The 22,892-nt window shown below is 38.1% G+C and overlaps 1 protein-coding gene across 4 annotated transcripts in view; it reads left to right on the forward strand.

Annotated features, from left to right (window-relative positions):
• PCSK5 (proprotein convertase subtilisin/kexin type 5) overlaps positions 1–22,892 on the forward strand; it is a 450,277-nt gene that overhangs the window by 75,980 nt on the left and 351,405 nt on the right. For all 4 annotated transcript variants that reach the window (XM_081278894.1, XM_081278895.1, XM_081278896.1 and 1 more), the window contains exon 3: positions 16,036–16,149. In XM_081278894.1, the coding sequence (XP_081135020.1) occupies positions 16,036–16,149 (114 nt within the window). The remainder of the gene's footprint in view (positions 1–16,035; positions 16,150–22,892) is intronic.

Here is a 22,892-nt window from a genome sequence, read left to right on the forward strand (position 1 = left end):
TTTGATCCTTTTAGCTTGGGTCACATGTAGCCTTAGTAAATAAAGTCTCCAAGGGTAAAGAGCTAATCCATTTTCTTCTGCTTCTTACTGCAAATATAGGGTGACTTTTTTTTTTCCCTTTGAGAGCCTGCATCAACAGCTGTTGATGCACTTTGGATGTATAGCTTTCCTGAACAGTCCTTTAGATAAGGGTTGGATTCTAATTTTCTGTATTAACCAACTTTGGACAATACATTGCACTGATAAGAGCATGCTGAAACTTTTAAAAGGTTGCCTCATAAAACATTATAGAGCAAGAAAGAATGAAGGGCAGTCCTCTGTTGCTAAGATATGCCCTTTAATATATTATTGTAACTCCCTTACTGAGCCATTAGCACCTCCAGGGAAGGACCAGCCTTTTAGTTAATGCCAACAATTAACTAAATTGTTTTCCTTGACCCAAGAAGTCAGAGGTATGTTGGTAGATTCACTGTCACAACACCAGTGACTAACAGTGTCTGGCACCTAATAGGTGCTAAATAAATGTGTATTGAATTAAATTGATTTGAAAGCTTAGTAAGAAACAACTGTATCAAACAAGTGTTGTGAAAGACCAGTCCCAGGAGCTAGGCCAGCTGATGCAAGGCTTTGAATGCCAGTCTTAGATTTCAGAGGGTCCTGTTCTATTCTTCATATATAAACAGGTAAATTGATTGACTCAGCAAATACATATTGGACATCTGTTGTCAGCTAGACAATTTACCAAATGCCAAGGACACAGACACCTCTTCCTTCTAGGGGCATATGCTTCATGAAGAAGCCTGACAAGTCAATAGTTAAAATGATTTTAATAATGATTGTAGCAGAGAAAAGCTGAGGGTGGTCTGAAAGCACCTTAGAAGGACACTGAGCGTGTGCTAGGATCAAAGAATTTATGTATGGGGGCCCTCTGGCAGAAGCTTGGAAGATGAAATAAATGAGGTTCAAATTTTACAGAAGTCAGAGGATTATTAGGGGTTTCATTTGTCAAGATACCAAAAAAGAAAAAAATGAAGGTCTAAGTTAGGGTGATGGCTGTGGAAATGTTTAAAAGGGTCAGATCTGATCCATCTCACAGACTACCAGTACTTATTTACTTTATTATAGACATCAGTATGTGGGTAGCCTACTTGTTTTTCTAATTATGACTCTAAACTCCAGGGTGTTTGGTTCACTGGATTTGCTCTGCAGAAAACCTAGAAATCCAGTTCAGTGGGGGAGCATCACGGCCTGCCCTCAGGAGTTCTGCATCAGTGCAGCTTTCCTTGGTTCTGGTCTTCATCCTAGGGCCACTGCTAGTTACTCCATAAGAAAAAAAATAGTTGAGAAGTTTATTTTCCAAAAACAAACAATGAGCCGGGTGTGATGGCACACGCCTGTAATCCCAGTGGTTCGGGAGTCTGAGGCAGGAGGATTCTGAGTTCAAAGCCAGCCTCAGCAATTTAGTGAGGCCCTGAGCAACTCAGTGAGACCCTGTCTCTAAGTAAAATATTTAAAAAGGCCAGTAGTGTGGCTCAGTGGTTAAGTGCCCCTGGGTTCAATCCCCAGAATCAAAAGAAAAAAGAAAAAGAAAAAAAGAAAAACATAACTATAATTTTTATTTTTCGTGATCTGGAGGCCCATTCTCAGAGGTTAATTCAAATTGTCCTTGTTCTAGACAAAAAGCAGGCGTAAAAACAGAATTTTTCTAACCACATTGGATCTCAGAAGCTTTGAGGCTGTCTTCTCTTGTTTGAAGCAGGACATTTCCTTCAAGAGATAGCCTACCTAGGAAGGTGGAAAGAAGGGGGTTCAGAAGAGGCTTGCTGCTTGACCCCAATCCTCTGCCTTAGAGGACCCCTTTCTGGGGTCAAATCACTAACCTGGCTCTGTTGCTAAGCTCCTGCCCAGGAAAATTGAAAGCCAAGAAGGACCAGGCTGGATAGCATAGACCTCCTGAATTTCAGTATCTTTATAAAATTTCTACCTTCATTGTCACACTTTGGTCAATTGAGTCTGAACTCAGACCTGCAGCTCTTGGCCTAGTAAAAGAAGTAAACTTCTTCATGGGCATACATTGGCACACCAACTCATCATGTGGTGGCAAAATAGACATTGCTGTGCCCGGAACTGTGCTAGGGATTGGTGTGAACCCGCTCATTCAGTCTTCAGATTCTGTTATCTTGCCCATTTTACAGACAGAGGTTTAGCAACAGGCACGAGGTCACCCTGCTGTGGATGAACAAGAATTCTCAACAACAGGTTCCTTGGACTCTAGAATCCAACCCTTATTCAGCAACCATCAGGTCTATCTTTGCCTCATCTTGTCAATTCAGTCTAGTTCAGAGCAGCTGGGAAACCAAAGGTTTTAGTTACTAGTTTTTTGTTTTATTTCGGTTTTTAATTTGGAAAATTTTCAGGCCTTGAACTTTAAGAGTGCTTTTAAATTACAACTCAGAAGGTGCCCTTGAGGGAAAAAGGATTTCTGTCATCGCTGTGCCTAACAATTCTTTTGCCTGTTTCAAGTTTTTATTCTCCACTCATCAGATAACTCTTCTGTCATTTGCAGACTAAATGAGTCTTATGAGCCATTTAAAAATGCTTCTAGTTGAGCAACTGAGGATCCCCCAAAGTTGCAAGCATGGATATAAAAGCCCCACTGTATGTCCTTTTGTGCCCCCTTTTCTTCTTTCTTCTCCGTAGAGTTTCCATTGGAGTGTTTGATCAGCTCTAACTAATCCCCAGGCACAGAAACATTACAATGACTAAAGGGAGAGAAAGAAGATGTTCCCCTCACCCATGCTATTAGTGGAAAGATATTTCAGAAAGGAGCCAGTCTGGGCTGTAGAAAAATAACCTGGGCATGGATTGACTTTTTCAGACTTCTTGTTTCAGATTCCTTCCCTTGTGTGATCTGATCAAGTTCCTTAATTCCGCTGTGCCTCAGTTTCCCCACTAGTAACAGGATAATTCTTTTGTCTGAGAGTTTGATGGTGTTAAGGAAGGAATAGGTAGAAGTATTTTAATTTTCTCCCTTTTCCAGAGTCTGGGGAAATCTCGTACTTTTTTGTGTGTCTTTTTTTTTTTTTAAACCCTTTCCCTTACATGTATAGGGGCTGAAAAATGACTGGATTACCAATTATTCTTTTACTGAAAGAGTAGTTAATGACACCACAAATTCTCTAAATCTTTATGGGTTGCCTGCTCTGGGCAAGCCACATCATGGCTGTCATTGCCAGGAGGTGGGGGGCAGGGGGGACTGGTGAAACTCACAGAAGCGACCCTGACTTCCTGGATGGCCACGAGATCTGGGCATAATCCTCAGATGCCCTCTATCCTGTAGTCTAAGTTTTCATCCTCTGATTTCCTTCAGTCTCATTCTGAACTACTAAATATAATACCAAAGAAAGTGTCTGTGGAGCGTGCCCAGCAGGTGCTAGAATTTCCATGGTCCTTTCTCTGGTCGCCAAGGCTGAGTAGGGTTGCTGGGAACTATGGTCAAGGCCAGCTTTCAGTCTAGTGCTGAGGCTCAGAATGTGCCAGGGTGGAACACTCTGGGCATGGGGTGGGGATGGAGAGAATTGGTGACACCCCCGCTTCCCCAGGGGTATAGTGAACACACCACATTTTTATGAACATTAACACAACAGACTCCAGGGTAAGCCATCCAAAACACACAGCATGAAGGAAAGAGGCTTGATGGTGGAAACGTTGCAGCTTCTGGGTCTTCAGACTGAGAAAGTGTCAGGTTCGATGACAGTGATGAAAATGTGTTTTCTCTCTCTTTCCTGGAGCCGCAGCCCCCCCCCCCCCCCCCCCCCCCCGCTCCTGTAATTGACTGTGGTGAGTATGGATTACACATTCAGGGAGCGGCAGGCCCAGTGAAGTGACTTGGCACTTTGCAACACACATGGAGACCTCCAGGAAGCTGGGAGCTGGGGCACTGCTGGCCCTCCTGCGGGGCTGGCGGGAGCCGGAGCAGGCGCACTCATTGATCAAGCCCGGGTGTGCAGTTTCATGCTCTCTGCTCTGCAAGTTTTGTCAAGCACCACCTCAACTGTGGTTTCTGAGGTGAAGGAGTAGCACTCCAATTGGGAAAACATTGGGTTTGCCTCAGGCAACTGGATTTAGGGGAAAAATATGCCAACCCCTTTCCCGTTTGCCCAAGATTTTGGACAGTACTTTTCCCTGAAACTGAAAGGCATGCTTCTCCCCCACCCTTGACCAAAGTAGCTGTTTGCTAAATATTTCAAAGAGTGATGATAGTGTTTAAGAGCTGCCGCAATCCTAGTATTTTTGGTTACAAAACAGCCCTGCTCTCCCTGCCAATAGAAGGTTAGAGTTCACGAAGAAAAGTACAGGGGACACTGGCATCAGACACCTTCCCCAAGGCTGGCCTGTCTCTTTCTCTCTGCTAATTGGGGCCCCATCAGTTCTCCTTTCCATCTGTTCCTTTTCAGTGACTTAAGACTACTTGTTTGTTTATGGATTTTGAGCACATTTTAAGGTTTAAAAATGAGGATTGGCTTCATGGGAACCTGGAGCACTTGTGCTGGTTTTATACATCCCCCTAAAAGTTGCATATTTATCTTATTGCAGCAGGAAAAAAAAATTGGCTTTAATGCAGCCCCATTGGATTCATTGAGCAAGAGCTTGCCAATGTAACAATGGGTAGTTTCTTGATTTCCAAGATTTTCAATCCTGACAACGACAAGATTTAAAGATACTAGAAAGATTTAAAAAACTGAAGCTACCAAGTGTATTTAGAATGTCTCTCATGAAAAGAAATAGTGGACAAAATTAAAAAGTGAAGTTATGCTGTTCTGAATGGACATGCTCAAACCATCCCTCTTCAATTTTTCTACTGAGATCAAAATTATAGCAGTAAGTTCCATAGAATTTAGAAACAAAAGCTATTGCCAGTTGTGTTTAAATAGCTAGGAAAATAAGACAATATGTGCAGTGGAGCTGAATTATTCACAGGTGAAGAGTGTTTCTCTCATGAATGTAACTCTCATGATCATCGTTTCTGTCTACGGAATTAGGAGGTATGTTGTTGCGAAATGCTGACATACTTTTCGATATTTAACAGATCACCCTGTTCTCTGCTTGGAGAAATAATGAGAATAACTGCTCTTTCCTGTGCCAACATTTTGCCTCTTTTTATATTAATCTCAGCTGAATGGAACAGTTTCTCCACTCTGTACCAAATAATACTCCTCTTTGTATTCTCTTGATATACAACTTGAGGGCATCCAATTTTTACAAATACAGACCTGGGAATATCTTGAATGATTTATGCACAGAGTTGCAGGATTGGTCAAAGAGAACCAAAAAAACAATGCTTTGTGTTAGGGTAAAATTGTTGTTCTTGCATCTTTCTACAACTTCTAACATGGTAAGGGCAGAATAAGATGTAACTTATGTTTACTTCAAGTGTTGAATGGATTTTATTAGTTACTTTGCCTTACCTTTCAAATTGCTTAGAGGATGATTATTTCAAAAGACATAAATACATGTAGAATGAAGTCATGCCACTGTGTCTAATGCAGTGATAATCTTCATTCCAGAGTGGAGCTGAAGGAGTTATGTGCTGCCTCCACTCAGTCCCTGCATTAAGAGATTGCATTTAATCAAACCTGTGAACTTAACCCCAGGTGGCACTCAGACAGTAGAATTAGTTTTAGGTACTTTAGAATTCCATTTCCTTTAAATACTGTGCAATCAAAATTGTTTTCAAATTTGTTCTCATTTCTTAAATTAATTGTCCTGAGGTTTAAAATTTTAAAAACCCTGAAATGCAAGATAGAAAATGGAAGAATCTCTGGATATAATCTTGCCATTCCACAGGTATTTAATGAGTTTACATCACTAGCTTTTTCTGTTAATACCCCAGACTTGCTTCAGATTCTGGCATGTGCTCACATCTCTTCCTTCTTTCATTCCTCCTCTTTTCTCTCCTCCTCCTCTTCCTCCTTCTCCTTCTTCCCCCACCTCCTGCTTCTCCTCCTCGAACCCCCCCACCCTTAACCCACTGGAAAGCATCTTGTCATGAGTAGGAATAAAGGAGGTATTTTTTTCTCCAAAGGACAAATTAAACTGTCCCAAAAGACAAACATACTTGAGACAAACATAAAATAAGTGACCTTCCTTCAGTAGATTTTGAGAAAGTTTAGGAAGTGACAAGATTAATAAGAAAATTAACTGGAATTCTTTTGAAATTATCTTTCCTAGAAAGATTAAAGAAAATCTTCCTTTCAAATTGGGAGAAAACTGCTTATGGGTATTGTTACTAGTGGCCAGCAGAGACAAAGTCTGAAATGTTTTAAAATATTTAATATTTTATTAACAATTTATATTGTTATATTATAATATTAATATATTTTATTAAATATTAATATTTAATGTTACAGTATTAAAATTCAAGGCTTAAAATATTTAATATTCAAGTGTTAATGAAATATGTCCAAATTTTTTCTTCTCAGTCTGACACCTCTTTCCGTTTAGCTTTAAAAGTTGATTTCACGTCATTTCCTTGCTCTTTTGTAATTGATTTTAAATTAATATTTCTTCTGCTATGTGCTTTGATTGTAGACAGCCATTGACTCCTCCATTGCTGGCCATGTCTTCCCTTAGTCTTGAGGGAAGCATCACGAGATTGACATTATTCAGCCCTTTGCCCCTTTACTTTATGACATGACTGTCAGTGTCTACAGGAATATTCCTCCTTTCTGGCCCATATCAACCCCCACTTTACTTTTATCTGTTTTTATTCATTTTAATTGTAGACACTATTTTTCATTGCTTCTGAAATTTAGGCTGGTAAGGTTGAGGAAATGACCGTATCTCACAAACAAAAATCTGCCTAGGAGTAGGTTTCAAGCAGGGGTCGAACATGGTAGGGGGTCGATGATATATTAAAAACATGGAATCATAGGTGGAAAGAACGTATCTTTTATTAATAATTTTACATGTTGTTCATTGCTAGTAATATAAACATTCTTGTGCTACTCTCTATTATAATTTAACACTGAGCCTAGACTTCTGACTCCTATTTTACGTACCCCTTCCTAATTAAAATGTCCTGTTATGATTATTTTAAAAACTAAACAGACATGGATACCAAGCAAATGGATTAATATAATGTAAAAACATACATTCATCTATACCTACTTATTGAGGGCCTATTGCCAACCATTGCTTCTGGTACTATGGATACTAAAACCTGGTTTCTTTCCCATAAAGGAAGTAGAGAAGTAATCAAATAAAATACAGAGCACTAAATACTATACGAGCCTTTGTATATCGAATTTGTATAGCACATTTGACCTCACCCCTTAATGATAATGCCATTTTACAAATGTAGATATAGATTACCAAGAGTTTTTATGGGACTTTCTGAAAGTGGCCAGGCTAGCTAGTGGTTGGGGTGCTCTCCCAAGACTTTGGGCTATGCACTGCCCATCTGTGGTGTAGACTAGCCCAACTAGACTCCTCTGGATACAAAGAGCATCATGCTGTTATGGCATATATAAAGAACAAACACTGGATATTTTAGATATAGTGCCAGAAATAACTACTTTGCTTTTAAAAGCCTATACTGTTTTGTAAGATTCATCTAATGATGGGAACAAAACCTAATTTAATGTTTATGGTTTTGTAAGATTAGTTCAATGAGGGTATTATTTCCCTTTTTCATAGCATTTCAGAGGTGCTAAGGTCCAAGATCAAAGGATTCAGAAACTATGTCTTCTACACTTGCTGATAGACTGAATTGCATTTTATGCCTTATGCTGGGATCCTCTCTATCCTAGTGATCATTTTATTTCTCGGCTTTTTAGATGACATTCATGACACCTATGATTTTTATTGCATAATTGAAAGGATGGGATATGTACTAAGCCTGCCCCACTAAACCCATTTACCCTGATTCATATCACAAGGGTACCACCTCTACCATTGGTCAAAGGGGTCCCTTGGGCCTTATGTTTTAGAAGGCCTTGCTTCATTCCTCTTTTAGCTGAATTTGTCTCTGTCATTGGAGGAGTTGGAATAATTGTGGGGACATATTCATTCTGAATGTGTGGCCCTTTCTAGATTATATTCCAGGTACTCAGGAGTCCAGAACTGGTTGATGAGATAGCTGGAAGTGGGCTTCCATGACATCTGTGTGGACTTTTTCTTTATCCACTAGAGGGCGAAGTACAATGTCAGTACACCTGGGGGATTGCTATAGGGGTCTCTGGCTCACAGATCAGCTACAGACAAAAATACACAGGTACACAATCATTTTAGATCTTTTGCATTAGCTAGCCACAGTGCTTATGACATTTTCTTTGAGATCTTTATTTAACAAGTTCCTTACTATAAAAGATTTTGCCTGCCTTACTAAGAGTCCATAATCACTCTCTACCTATTCACATTACTTACTTTTGGGATTATTTATCACTCTGAAAGTCTATTATATAATATTTTATTTATTTACATGTTTATGCTCTGATTTCCTTTAGAATGGAAACTGTGTTACTTAGGGCAGGAAATTGTTTGTTTTTCCACTGGCATTCTTTAGCAGTCTGAACAATACCTGCCACATAGTAGCCAGCTAATAAATATTTTTGGAGTAAATGCAAACAAAAAGGGGATGGGGAAAACATTTTCCTGCATTAATTCCAGTTAACTATTTTTCCATTTTGCACATCATTTTAGAAGTGGAAAAACAAAACAACAAAACACCAATCAGGCAAAAAATGAAAAATAAATTTTCAGAAGTTAAGTTGTTTAAGGGGAGAAGTGTGATCTTAATTCTCTGAAGTTGACTATAATGTAATAACAATAATGCTTTGAGTTTTTCCATTTACATATAGCAAGACTAAATTGATAACACATTTTTAAACTTTGGCTCTCAGAGAAGGCCTAGTAAATATAAAACTTTATGGTAGAGCTGAGTTTTTCAGTTTGGCCTATATTGTCTTCCATAACAATGTTCCAAGTGTACATGCAGTATTTATTTCACAACTTCCTTCTAAATGACCTTTCAAAAATTATATGATTCCCTGTATTCTTGACCAGATGTGTTCTATAATATCAACCCATGGTGTTTGCAGTTATTAAATAGGCTCAAAATGTCTGTTGCAAGCAAATCAAGTGTCCCATCAAATAAAACATAATGTGTTATTTTGTTCGTAAGTAGCTATTTTTTTCTTTAAAAAGACTGACAACATAATGTCAATATTTAGTAACTTATTAGTTACAAGTTACTAGTTGGAGAAAAAATGAATGTTTAAACATATACTTTCCCTAGAAAATTAAAAAAAAATTTTTTTTCACTGGTTAATTCTGACTGTTTACCAGAGTTTTAGAGAACATCTGGGTTATGTTGCCTTCTGATTTTAGGGCTTAGGAGCTGCATGTCAATAATAAAATGTCTTCATCAGTCCTTCTTTTCCATGGCACAAAACTTTTCACTGTGCACTGAACTCATAACATTTCTTTTCTTCTAATCGAGATAGCTCTATTTTGTTTTCAAAATCAGAGACGAAAACAGAGAAGAAATATTTTCATGTTCATTTTCCTAATGTCAAAGATAATAAAAAAGATAGAAAATGCAGAAACTATTTTGTTTCCTGGCAACTGCTTCATTCAGATCACTAAGTGGTAATATAATTCAATTGTCTCCTTTCTAAATACTAAATCTTACATCTTCACAGAATGATTTCAGGTTGTGTAATTCACTTGTCTCCTTTCTAAATACTAAATCTTACATCTTCACAGAATGATTTCGGGTTGTGTATCAGCTTCATCTCTCTATGGCTTTGAATAAACTTTTTGTTCCTGGTCAAACCAGAGAATAGGACTATGTAGGCAAAATTTCAAAGCTAGCAAAAAGAAACTGGAGGGTATATTTAGTCAACCTCCTCTTGTTTTACAGAAAAAAGAGGCTCACAGATATCATATAGGATCACATAGGATGTGAAATCTAAGGTAACAGAGTTCCTCAAATTCTGACCCCATTATTAATACATAATGAACTATTTTATGTGTCATTGTTTAATTAATCTCTGTCTATATATATTTAGGTTATTTTCAGTTTTTTAGTTTCGAACTAGCAGTGCTTCCATAAATGACTTCGTATAGTGCAAATAAATATGCAGGATAAACTCATAAAAGTCATTACCTCCTTTGTTGTTTTCATAGGTATTATCCAGTTATTTTCCACAGTGTTGTACAGATTTATAGTCTCCTCACCATTATGTGAGCATGACAATTTTTCAGTGCTATCACTAGTAGTATGTTATCAACCTTTAGTTTGTTTCTACCTGAAAGGCGAAAAGTGGCATCTTGGTTTGGTAGTTTGCTTTTGTTTTAATACATATACTAGTCAGATTTTTGTCACTATAGCAAAATATCTGGCACAGACTATTTATAAAGGGAAGGAGGTTTATTTAGTACACAGCTTTAGAGGTTCGAAGTCCAAGATCTTTGGGCCTTATTGGTTTACCCTCTGGTGCGAGTGGCAGATGGTGGCATATGAGGGCAGGGGCATATGAGGGCAGGAGCACATGTAGGAGAAAGTGGAAAATTCAAACAGGAATTGCAGAGAGGGAATAGGGTCCTGTGGTCTGTTTCCAGAGAATACCCTCAATGGACCTCCCACTAGGTCCAACTCTTAAAGGTCTACTACCTCCCCAAACTATCACCTTTGGAGGGGAACATAGACCATTTAGACTATAGAAACATGTAAGATATTGGGCACATTTTTAACTTGATTTACCTTTCCTGAAATTTTTGTACTTCTAAACTTTTTCTATTTTCTTGTTGATTTGTTCGCTTATTGATTATAGATTTTTTTTTTCTTTTTGGTATATTAAGTGAATGGACTTTTGTCCATGGTAGGAGCTGTGAACTTTTCTGTATGTCTTTTAACATACTTTTGAGTTTTTGTCATGCAAATACATTCTTTTCTGTGTAGTTAAACTTGTCATTTTTTTAAAAAAAAACCTTTTAAATTTATATTATGCTTACATAAACAAACCTATTCCGGTTTTAACATTATTTTTGAAAACCTCCCCTAATTCTTATGGCATTTTTATGGTTTTATTTGTTAGCTTTTTATATTTACATCTTTGATCCCTATGTAATGGGTCCTGAATAAGATGTGAGATTTGCTTCAACTTTATTTTCCCCCCATTGGTTGTTCTAACACCACACTTTATTTAGTGATTTGTTTTTCCTCACTGTTATAGGGTGTCACCATTATTACATACTATCTTCATATATGTTTTAAATCCATTTTATTCCATGCACACACACACACACACACACACACACACACACACACACACACTTGCGCCAGTAAATTTTAATCATCAACTTCAATATATCTTAATATTTAAAGAACTGATTTTCTCCTCCTCAGTATATGATGTTTTTTTTTTTTATGGTGATGCCATAATTTGTTTCCCATTTATATTGGGAAAACATATATTCATATGATAACATCTTGTTTTTCTCCTGTTGCTCATAGATTACCTGCCCCATGTATAATATTACCAAGTTGGTAAATTCTAAAATAATGAAACAAAAATTCAGCTCAGATTGAGGGGGCAGGCTTCCCACAATTATGAATTAATGTGTTTTGCTTGTCAAATTGGAAAGGCCATCCTTAGAGAAAGAATCCTGAGCAGTATATCCTCAGTGTCCACTTGGACCTGGGAGGTGGGGGGAGGGCTGCGGGATAACCTAGGCATGTCCATAAAACCTTGTAGCATGTACATGCTGAAATTAATGGAGGAGAGATGTGATTTTAGGAGTCCTGTATTTTCACAGTCTGGGTAGACTGTAGTTTCTTAATGTGTGAGAAATGGAACTTCTGGAAGTTAAACCAGTGAAGGAAAGTGCATGATTGTTCCTTCTCCTGGGCTGACCATAGTTGTATGGAAATGAATTTTAAAGGTCTTTTCTTTGCAACAAAGTTCTTGGCAAGAAATAAAATCTGTATAATGCATTACCTCTGAGTTTTGCTTAAAGAGCTCAAGGATAGACATATGGATAATAGTTTAAAATATAAATATGGTCTTTCCAGTCATAGAAACCTTCTGATCCAAGAGGTACTTTTCCCGTTCTCCAAAAAATATACAGCTGTAGACATACCCATAAAGCACCAAGACAAAAATACATGGTATTTGACTCTTAAAAAAAAAGGAAAAAGAAAAAGAAAAAAAGCCACTGGACTTTTTTTGGAGTACTACAGCCCTGTGATCAGACAGAGTGACTTGCAGTCAAATCCAGATGCCAAGTTGCTGTGTCACCTTCTAGCCACTAAACCCTGTAACTAAGCATTTTTGTTTGGTAAAATTACAGAAGAGATGCCCTTTGGTAAGATATTTTGTTCTATTTTAGTACCTATAGTTTGTCTAGGAAAATGGCTGTCACTGGGTTTTCTCATACTTATCCCATTTGTCTATTTGTGTATGAGCTGGGGGAGAAGTGCATACTTACAGTGTCAGTCTAGAAGCAATTATCTACCCCCACCCCAGTATACACTGTCATGATTTCTAAGTGTTCCTTTACTAGGGGAGGTTTGATACTTTCTGGTTTGTGGACACATATAGGTTGGCAGTGTGGAATTTATGAAGGCTCCACTGGAAAAGGTCATTGCTAATATAACATTAGTTTTGAAAATAGTTATATCCAGACAGATCTGCAGACATCTTTTACCCAAATGCAACTGTGAATTGGCTCAATCTTATCAGGAGGACACTTACAGACCATAATATAAGGGTTGCAAATATAAGTTGCACAGTTGAACTTGTCATAAATGGTTTAAGTAATGCAGTGATAGGGTCTATGTCAGATGTCATTTATGGAAATAATTATGGTTTTATGAAATGGAAAAGGTGAAATACTTGCTAAATTTCCCTGGTTAAGTGCAAGTCCTTCAAAGGAAAAGGCAATTCTTACTCATTTTTATATTCCCAGTACTGTGCCTGGCAAGTAATGCTTATTAAATGAATGAATGAAATTCATTTTATAGAAAGATTGTTTGAAATGAAGAGGTTAAGAATGTTTCCTGGAAATAGATTATGTACATGAATTCTCCTACTTGCTGCTCTGCTTTAAGAAGGATACCTTAAATGGGGATGGAACCCAGGGGCGCTTAACCACTGAGGCACATCCCCAGTCCTTTTTATATTTTATTTTGTGACAGGGTCTTGCTAAACTGCTTAGAGCCTAACTTGCCGAGGCTGGCTTTGAACTTGCAACCCTCCTGCCTCAGCCTCCCTAGCTGCTAGGATTGAAGACACGCACCACTGCCCCTGGCACATCAGTATTTCTTCAGAACTCCTAGGTGTCAATGTTGAGAGTCAATGAATTATAAGAGACTCTTTCACAGAGAAATATAAAGATCAAAACTGTAGCTCACTAGTAGAGTGCTTGCCCAGTATGTACAAGGCCCTGGGTTCAACTGCTAGCACCACCATCACCTCAAAAAAAAAAAAAAAAAAAAAAAAAAAGATGTTTTTTAATTGTTCATGAGACAGGGAAAAAGTGTCCCAACAATCAGGTTCAGAAGTAAGTTGCTTTCCTTATTAATTTATGAGTAATTTTTACATATTAAGAACATACACCTTTTATGGTACAAATATTTTCCTCACTTTTTTGGCTTTTGCACAGGATGTTTCTTTCACATATACGTTTTTTTTAACTTTTATGCAGTGAAATCTTTCAATCTATTAATCTAGTTTTGTCTTCTTGTAGTTTCTCTTATTTATTTTTTGCCTTAAAGGCTGACAGCAACTACCCACCCCCCATAAAAAGGACTTCCTGACATGTTGTTAACTAAACTAGTGCATAAAAATAAAACACTTAAAAAAAAAAAACACAAGAAGGATACCTTAGTAATTCTTCTTCTCTAACATATTAGTCAGCTTTGTGTTGCTATGACCAAAACATCTGACAAAACAACTTAAAGCAGGAAGGATTTATTTTTTATCACCATTTCAGAGAATTCAGTCCATAGGCAACTGGCTCCAAGGCAGCCATTATGGTGGAAGGGAACTGCAGAGGAAGGCTGCTCCACTCAAGGGAGTGGGGAAGGAGAGGGAGAGGGAGAGGGCAGCATGCCCCCAGTGACCTACTTCCTCCAGCCACACCCTACCTACCTAGAATTACCACCCTCTACAGTAATCCTTTCAAATAATGAGTCCGTCAAATTGATTAATCCCCTAATTAGGTTCCAAGTTTCATAATCTAATCATTTAATCTCTGAACTTTCTTACATTGTTTCACACATGACCTTTTGGGGGATACGTTCAAAACCATAACATTGAGCAATCCTTCCAATCAAGAGATGTTTTGAAATCTTTCCTGGATGGGTGAATGTGGAATTACAGCTGTTGATTACAAAGCCTCCTCTCCCTCAATTTTGAATTCCTTGTGGAGACAAGGATAAATGGTTGAATAGAATATTTTAGAGCACTGTGACTAAGTCAGCTATCAGTAGAAGAGATAATACAAAGGAACATTTAATAACAAACTGAGGAATTCCACCAGGGCTTTTACTGCATCTGAGGTGTTCCTTTGAATCTATGTGGTACTTACTCTTGTGTTGTCATAATGAGGACTTGTTTTTAAATATACTCCCAAATATATACCCCTACAATTAGATTACATATCCTGTATTAAATACATTTCCCTGTTAATTTACTTAAACAAAAGTTATGGCTAAATATTAAGACTTTTCTCAAATGTAGCAGGTTTGAATTTTAGAACTGGCTAGGAGCTTATTATTCAGGAAATTGTGTTTCTGCTAGAGTTAAGACTAGGGTTTGTTTTTCTAATTCCCCAAATAGTGATTTTCTACCATACTGTGTTACTGAAGGCTGTTTGTTTGTTTTTTAAATGTGTGATCTTGGGAGCATTTGGTTCCAGGACTTTTTTTTTTTTCTCAAGAGCATCATAGTTATACATAGTATTTGGGTTCATTTTGAGTAAAGCATATATGCATGGAATTTGATTCCAATCTCCCATTCCCCCACTTTGCCTGTCCTCTCCTTCCTCCCCATATTCTCTTTACTTTACTGATCTTCATTTCACTCATTTATTTATTTATTTCTGATTGATTCTTTAAAAATACACAAAGGTCATATATTTCATATGTACATGAAATTCCCTTTGGTACATTTATATATGTACATACTATGATTTTGTTAAATTCATTCCATATTTTCTACCCATTCCTGCCCAGCATATATTTAAAATTTTATGTATGATCTCAAATTTAAAAATTTGATATCAGTATAGGTCAGAGACATGTGACCTTTACTTATATAGGAAAAGTTCAACCTGGTTTTATATATAAAATTTTACTGGAACACAGTCCGATTCATTTGTGTCTTATCTACAGTACTATGATGGCATTAGAGACCATATGACCTGCAAAGCATAGAATATTTAGTATTTGAACCTTTATAGAAAAAGTTTGCCAACTCAGTATAAAGTAATAATGGAAAAATACCTTTAAAAAGTTAAACCACTGCCGGTCGCAGTGGCAAATGCCTGTAATCTCAGGAACTCGGGAGGCTGAGACAGGAGGATTTTTGAGTTGAAAGCCAGCTTCAGCAATGGCGAGGCAGTAAGCAACTGAGTGAGATCCTGCCTATAAATAAAATACAAAATAGGCTGGGGATGGGGCTCAGTGGTTAAGTGCCCCTGAATTCAAACACCAGTACCAAAAAAAAAAAAAGTTAACACTGTCATTTCATTGTGAGTAATGTGCTTTCTGAAAAAGTTAGACGTCTGGCTTCTTTTTGAGATTTTTAAATGATCTGTCTATAAAAGACTAAAATGCCGGCTTGCATTAAAAATGAATAAGAGCTGGGTTTGTGGGGAATTTTTGTGCTCTTGGACGCAGGAATCTAGTTGCCATGATGAAGCCTGTGACCTTGACATCATTGACTGTAGACAGGAAATGCCTGTCACTTCTGTTTTGCTAACTGCAAGGTTACCTGAACTCACCAAATGCCCTTCTTCTTGCAGGTGGAATGGATTCAACAACAAGTTGTGAAAAAACGGACAAAGAGGGACTATGACCTCAGCCGTGCCCAGTCTACCTATTTCAATGATCCCAAGTGGCCAAGCATGTGGTATATGGTAAGCCCTAAGGAAGTCTGGCCTGGGGCCGTGTCATCCAGTTTTGTGTTGTATGGGGAAAATCTCTTGGCATTGGGCAAACAAAGAAATAGTGACCAGGGGCTTATTCCTGTTTTAAGACTCACCATATGAGATTAGTTAATGGCATAGGATGTTTTCTGAATCTTTTTTGAACTTAACTCTTGCTTTAAGGAGAAATAGAAGAGATTTCCAATTCATAGAAATTGTGTTTGAAAGTACCATTTATGTAGCGAGTTTCTGTTTGGACCTGAGGACAGAAAAATTCTAAGATACCTTAATACCTATCTATAATTGTGTTCATTTCTTAAACAGATTTAGTCCTCCTTGAAACCAGTGTGGTTAATGGCTACTGGTGCTTGGAAATCACTGAAATGGCTCTGCTATTAAGAATCCTTACTTAATATCATTTAATGTGTGTTCTATCCCTATAGGTACTAGTATTTAAAACTTGACCTTGAGAAAAGATAGTTGGAAAGAGTTTTTTTATTTTTTATTTTTTTGGGGTTCTTTTTAGTTGTATATGACAGTAGAATCCATTATGATATAATGATATAAGCATGGAATATATCTTATTCTAATTAGAACCCCAGTCTTGTTGATGGACACAATGCTAAGATTCGCTATGGCATATTCATATATGTACATTTAAAAGTTATGTCATATTCATTCCACTGTCTTTCCTATTCTTATCCCCTCTCCTTTCCCTTCATTCCCCATGTCTAATCCACTGAACTTCTGTTCCTGCCCCCTTTATTGTGAGGGTTAGTATCCACATATCAGAGAAAAGATTCAGCCTTTGGAAAGTGTTTGACTTGTAACTAGTTCAGTGGTTTAAGTAAAAGACATTTCTCAGAGGAAACTTATGCTTAACATGCTGAGAAGAGTGAGCCCTCCTGTTCACTTCACATTGCTGCCTTTGAATAGTATATGCTTATCTGCTCTTAAGAGTTTTTAGCTTTATAATTATTAAGAAATGGGTTTAAATGCATTTCATTATTATTATTATTATTAGCACTGGGGATTGAACCCATGGGCACTTTACCACTGGGCTACATCCCCAGCCCTTTTTATTGTTTACTTTGAGACAATGTCTCATTAAATTGCTGAGGCTAACCTCAAACTTGAGATCCTCTTGTCTCAGCCTCCTGAGACACTGGGATTATAGGTATGCGCTGCCATGCCCAGCCTATTACTTAATAATCAAATTCAAATGTCATCAAGTTGTTCAGTTATCTATAAAAAGCCTTTTTTTTACTTTTTACTTTTATCTTTCTTGAAAATATGTATTGCTAAACATTGCAGAGTATTTTCCACTTAAAAAAAAAAAAAAAACCCTATCCCTCATTCTGTACAAAACGTCTCCAAACTGATGAATGGACCTGAAATAGCATTTTCCTTTCCTACCTCGTGCTTTCCTGGATTCTGGCCTTCCATTCCTTCTTCCCCATGGAGCTCTCCCTGCTCTTCCCCACCTCCTTGGATCAGGATCCTCCCACCTTTTCGAGACCACACCCAAGACCGACTCCTTCCCCAGAACTCCCTGTGTCCTCATCTGTCATCATTTTCCAACTTCCTTGGGGTAATGGGCCATTCATTCCCGCTCCTCTGGGAATTCGTCACTTGGCACTTTGTATTCTGCTTACAACTACTGTTTTTCAATCGCTTCTGCTAGATCACAGGGGTCCCTTGAGGTCAGGCTCTACATTTTGATCCTTCTTTATATGCCCCCTAAAACCTAACAACCGTTGTAATGCTGGGTATTTGTGCTTATTTTGAGGTCGGGGGATGTGACTGGTATTTTTCTCAAATACCCTTTTCTTGGTCTTAGAAGAAAGAGGAAAGTTGTGGAACTATTTTAGACTCTAAACAGTTTTATACAGAAAGCTCTATCATGTCTAAGGGGGGAAAGGAAAGAATCATAAAGGTAAGTTCAAAGGGAGGTGGGAATTGAGACATCATTTGATAGGAGTCACCTGAGGGGATGATAAAACACATGACAGCTTATTTGCTCTAACCAAAGAGAAGTGAACCACACGGGAAGGCTTAGAGCAAGTGTTGTCAGGAGCTAAGGAGCTTTGTCTGCACTGACAAAATAATAAGAATGCAGTGGTATTAGGAAATAAGTTGGAGGCTGAGGTTCCTCCCCACCTGTTTATATGACCAGGATGAGGGAGACCTTCCTTACTTCAGTTGCTGTCTGCATGTGCCCCCTGGGTGGTGTGATTGCTGGTACCTGTTCTGGATCCCCTTCATTATGTTAGCAGGGCAGGCTGAACTCTAGGAGCAGCCCTGGCCAAGACTTAGTGCCTTGGTTAGTCTGGTGACTAAAAGGTTCCAGTGTCTGCCTCCCAGAGTTTCATTGGAGCATCTCTTTCTGACATGTGGAAAGGATGAGAGAAGAGCTTTCACTGAGTTGTTTAAAATATTGGATGTTTTTGAATGCCTGTTTGAATATAATAATTCAAATAGATAACAATTATTGGGCACTTATGTTCTAGGCAATGTACTAAGCACCTTATGTGTATTTTTCTAAGTAAGCAAATGTGTGCATTAATATTGGCCCTGTTACAAGAATGGGAAATCTAAGGCTCATGAGGTTTATGTAACTTACCTAATATCTCCTGATCTGAAAGTGGTAGAGCTGAGATGCCAGAGCAGGAACATTGATGCCAAAGTCTGCTGGATGACACAGCATCCTGTGCCTTTTCTACTGTGTACTAGCCCTGTGACGCAGACCTTAGTCCTGCCCATCAGGAATTTCTACTCTATCCACAATGAAGTTACTAAAATACAAGGCAGAATCGTAGGCACCATGAAAGATGAATACAGTGTCTTGAGGACAATCAAAGGACCTTAAAGATTTCCATTAAATGATTAATTTTCCCTTAACAAAAAGGAATGGGGCTAGATGTGGTGGTTATGTCTCTGATTCCAGTTACTTGAGATGCTGAGGCAGGAGAATCACGGGCTCAAGGCCAGCACAGGCACCTTAGTGAGTCTCTGTCCCAAAATTAAAAAAAAAAAAAAATTGGCCAGGGGTATAGCTTAGTGTGAAAGGGGACTACACAAGGGTATGTATACAAGGAAGTAAGGAGCCCTCTTAGATGCTGGCTACCACAGTAAAATGAAAATTTTCATGAGAAACCTTTAGCACCTTGCCTGACGCTAGGATACCCTCAATAAATCATAATTGCGGTTATTGTTATCTTTCAATGTCTTCACTGAAATACATGCTGGGTTTTTGTCAGGGGGGTATTGGAGATGGAACCCAGGGCTTTGCTTATGCTAGACAAGCACTCTATTACTGAGTTACACCCCTAGACTTTTTTTAAAGTTTTATTTTGAGACAGGATCTGAGTAAATTGCCCAGATTGACTTTAAACTTGCAATCCTCCTGCCTCAGCCTTATAAGTAGCTGGGTTTACAGGTGTGCACCATCACACCAGCCCATTGCTGTTATGTTTTTATTTGTTCTTTTAATTGCTACTAGTCAAAGATGTGTGAGAGCCCATGACCAGTGGGCACTCTTTGGAGCGGAGCATTCTTTGGTGACACATTAGTGACATAGCTGAGCCATAGTGTTCCTTTCCTTCTTCTTCCTTTCTCTGAGCCCTGGGATCTGCTGCAATTTTGAGGGCTACTTGTCGAACGTCCATAGGGTCCTGCCTCCAACTCATGAGCCTGGGCCTGTACCTGTCATTCTGTATTTATCACAGGGGAATGGAGATTAAGGAACGGCATGAAGAGTGCTTGAGTGTCTCTTTTAATTAATTTAAAAGCTTTGCCCATATAATACCTGCCCTTGGAAACTGGTGTGCAAAACCATTGTGTGCAAAACCATTATGTGCAGCCTTGAGGTTTGGGCAATATATTCAGGGAAATGTACATTATGGGAATTTATTATAGACATGATGGCTGTGTAATTGTTCCTCTACCCTGGCATACGGTGCTCCAGGAGTTAGAGGGCCCTGTCCTAGAAGTACAACTCATTTTTTCTTGTGCCTACAAGCTACTTCCTCATCTGTCCTTTGTCAGGCAAGACATCAGCACTGGGGGTTTCAAAAGACAAGTGATTCATGCCTCCTGAGATCCGTAAAGCAGAGAAGGAGTAGATAAAGCCTCAGAGAAAGCTTGACAGTCAAACAGCTTTCCCCCAAAATCTTTTCCCAGAATCATGTGCCTACTTCCAGCCACTGGTGTTTGGGCATTGGCTGTAGTTTTTGTTTGCAGGTTGGTTCTTTCTGTTTTGGTATAGAATTTCATCAGAACTGTGTGGGTGATTTCAATGTCAGTATATGGCAAATATTCAATAAATGCTAATTTCATAAATGGATGAGCAAATCTGCGTTCACCTCCATAGTAGAAAAAAACAATTGCTCACATTTAATGAGTGCTCAGAATGTGTGAGGTGTGTTGCCAGACTCCATCATGTAGTGTCTTACTACCAGTGTCCAGTGAGTCAGGAATTACTGTCTTCATTTTATAGATGAGGACATTAACACATATTAAAGTTAAGTTACCTGCTCAAGATCACACCAAGGGCATACCCTGGTGTTCAAACTCGTTCACTCTGTATTTAGAGACCTTGGATTCCAACTTTCACATCTGTGGTTTTTGAACTCCAGGCATCAGAATCACCTGGAAAGCTACTTAAAATAGATATCGTCCACCCTCATCTTACCCCAAGCACTGAGTCTATACTCTGCATTTCTAACAAGTTCCCCTTGAGCCAAAGCTGGGGTCCAGGAACCCCTTTGAGAATCCACTGCTGTGCCACACTTTAAACACAAGGTTATGTGAGTACAGTATGCACCTATCTCCCGATTATCAATTGGGAGAAGAAGAGCTTTTAAACTTATGGACCATTTTGTCAATTTAACTTTTTCTTGGTCTTATATCCTTTTCTTGCTCATAACATTTTCTATTTGGGAAGCTGGCAGCTTTAATATGAGGAGATGTTTTCACTTTTCTTGCACTGATTGAAAATACCCTTGGCTTATGTATTCTTTCAAGCCTCTCCAGAGACAAGAGATATTTGACAGGAAATGTCAGAAGGATTTGGCCCAGTCTTTGGGAATGCATTGTAGTAGAACTAGTTGGTTTTAATGGACCTAGATGATGCAATGGACCACTTTTTAAAGAAAATTCAGTTTGACTCTAGAGATGTCAAGGTTAAGGAAGACTCTTCCTCATAGAACTAGGAATGTTAAGTGAGCAAGGTCAGGGAGTGTGATATTTAAAAATTATAATAAAGTATTTAAGACATACAGAGTTTAAAGAACACCACAAATACCATTCAACCACCTCAGAAATCTAAGGAATGGAGCATTATCCATATAATTAGAGTCCCCTGGGATCCGTATTCTAATAGTGTCCCTTTTCCCCCTCCTGAGTCATCACAGATGATGAATTTTTTTCACATTGTAGGAGAGTTCTTGTTGGAGGGATGCTTCTCTTTGTAGGAAGGGTTAACCAATTGAAAATAATGTTACATTTTTGAAATTATCACAAAAGACATTCTTACATAGAATTCATCAGTTGGGCTATTCATGAACAGTCCTAAGAAGACAACCTGGAAAAGAAACTGGAATGAAAATGTAAGTTTAATAGAAAAGCTCTTTTATTTCTTTAGTCATATAAATATTTTATTGCTCAAGGAAACTGGTGTAGCATTATACAATATTTCTTATCTAATAGTTTAGAACTAATAATGATTTTGGAGAAGCCCATAGTAAATAACTCTTTTTTTTTTCTATTTCATGGAAGGCAAATTCAACTCAAAAGAAAAAAAATGGGGAAGAAGAGAAAGGGAAAGGTTGACCAGTGAGTACTAAGTTATAGTTAGGCATAAAAAAGAATTTTTGGTGTTCTGTTGCACAGTAGGGTGACTATAGCTAAGGATAATGTACTCTATATTTCCAAAAAGCTAGAAGAAAGGATTTGGAATGTTTTCACCACAAAGAAATGATAGATGTGTGAGGATGAATCGAAACAGAACATGGTACTCTATAAATATGTAGTTTCATATGTATCTTAAAAAATAAAATTTGAAGAGAGAGAGAGGGGGCAAAGAAATACTTTGAAATATTGTCATTTGACTCTCTGATAGTTAAGTGGTACTCTTCACTCTCCCTCCTAGCATTCGAATTTCTGTGATGAATATTGGGTGGCCTATTTAATATGCATTATTTCAAAGCAGACCGTAACAAATGGACTCATTTTTTTGATGCACTACCTCAGATTTTATGAAAGCTCTCTGGGTGGTTTTACTGAGGGGGGAAAAACATCTTATTTGTTGATCAGCAGAGTGAAAATTAGCTGAGTTCATTTATGTATGTCGAGCATATCTGCCAAAAACGATGAACTAGTTAGGATAGTAATTGCAAAAAATGATTTTAAACCCCATGGTTCTTTCTCAGCCAACTGGATGGTGTTCAGTACTCCAAGAGTTTGAGGCATTGCTGTTTCTGTGGTTGGCACACATTTTCCTAATGATTTATACTGTCATTTGACTCTAATAAAATCTGGTGGAGTTTGTGGCATTATTGTCCTGGCAGCTTGGAAATCATTTTTTTTAAGACACCTCATTTAGCTGTTTTAATTGAAAATGCAACATGGTGGAAATCTGCAACCATGTGCCACATTCTGGTGCAAGCAAGAGGCCTGTGAGAACAGACAGACTCCAGCTAGGTTGCAAAGTGATGTATTGGAAGGAACTTAGT

This window comes from Spermophilus citellus, assembly GCF_964194105.1.
Source record: "Spermophilus citellus genome assembly, chromosome: 2".
NCBI lineage: Eukaryota > Metazoa > Chordata > Mammalia > Rodentia > Sciuridae > Spermophilus > Spermophilus citellus.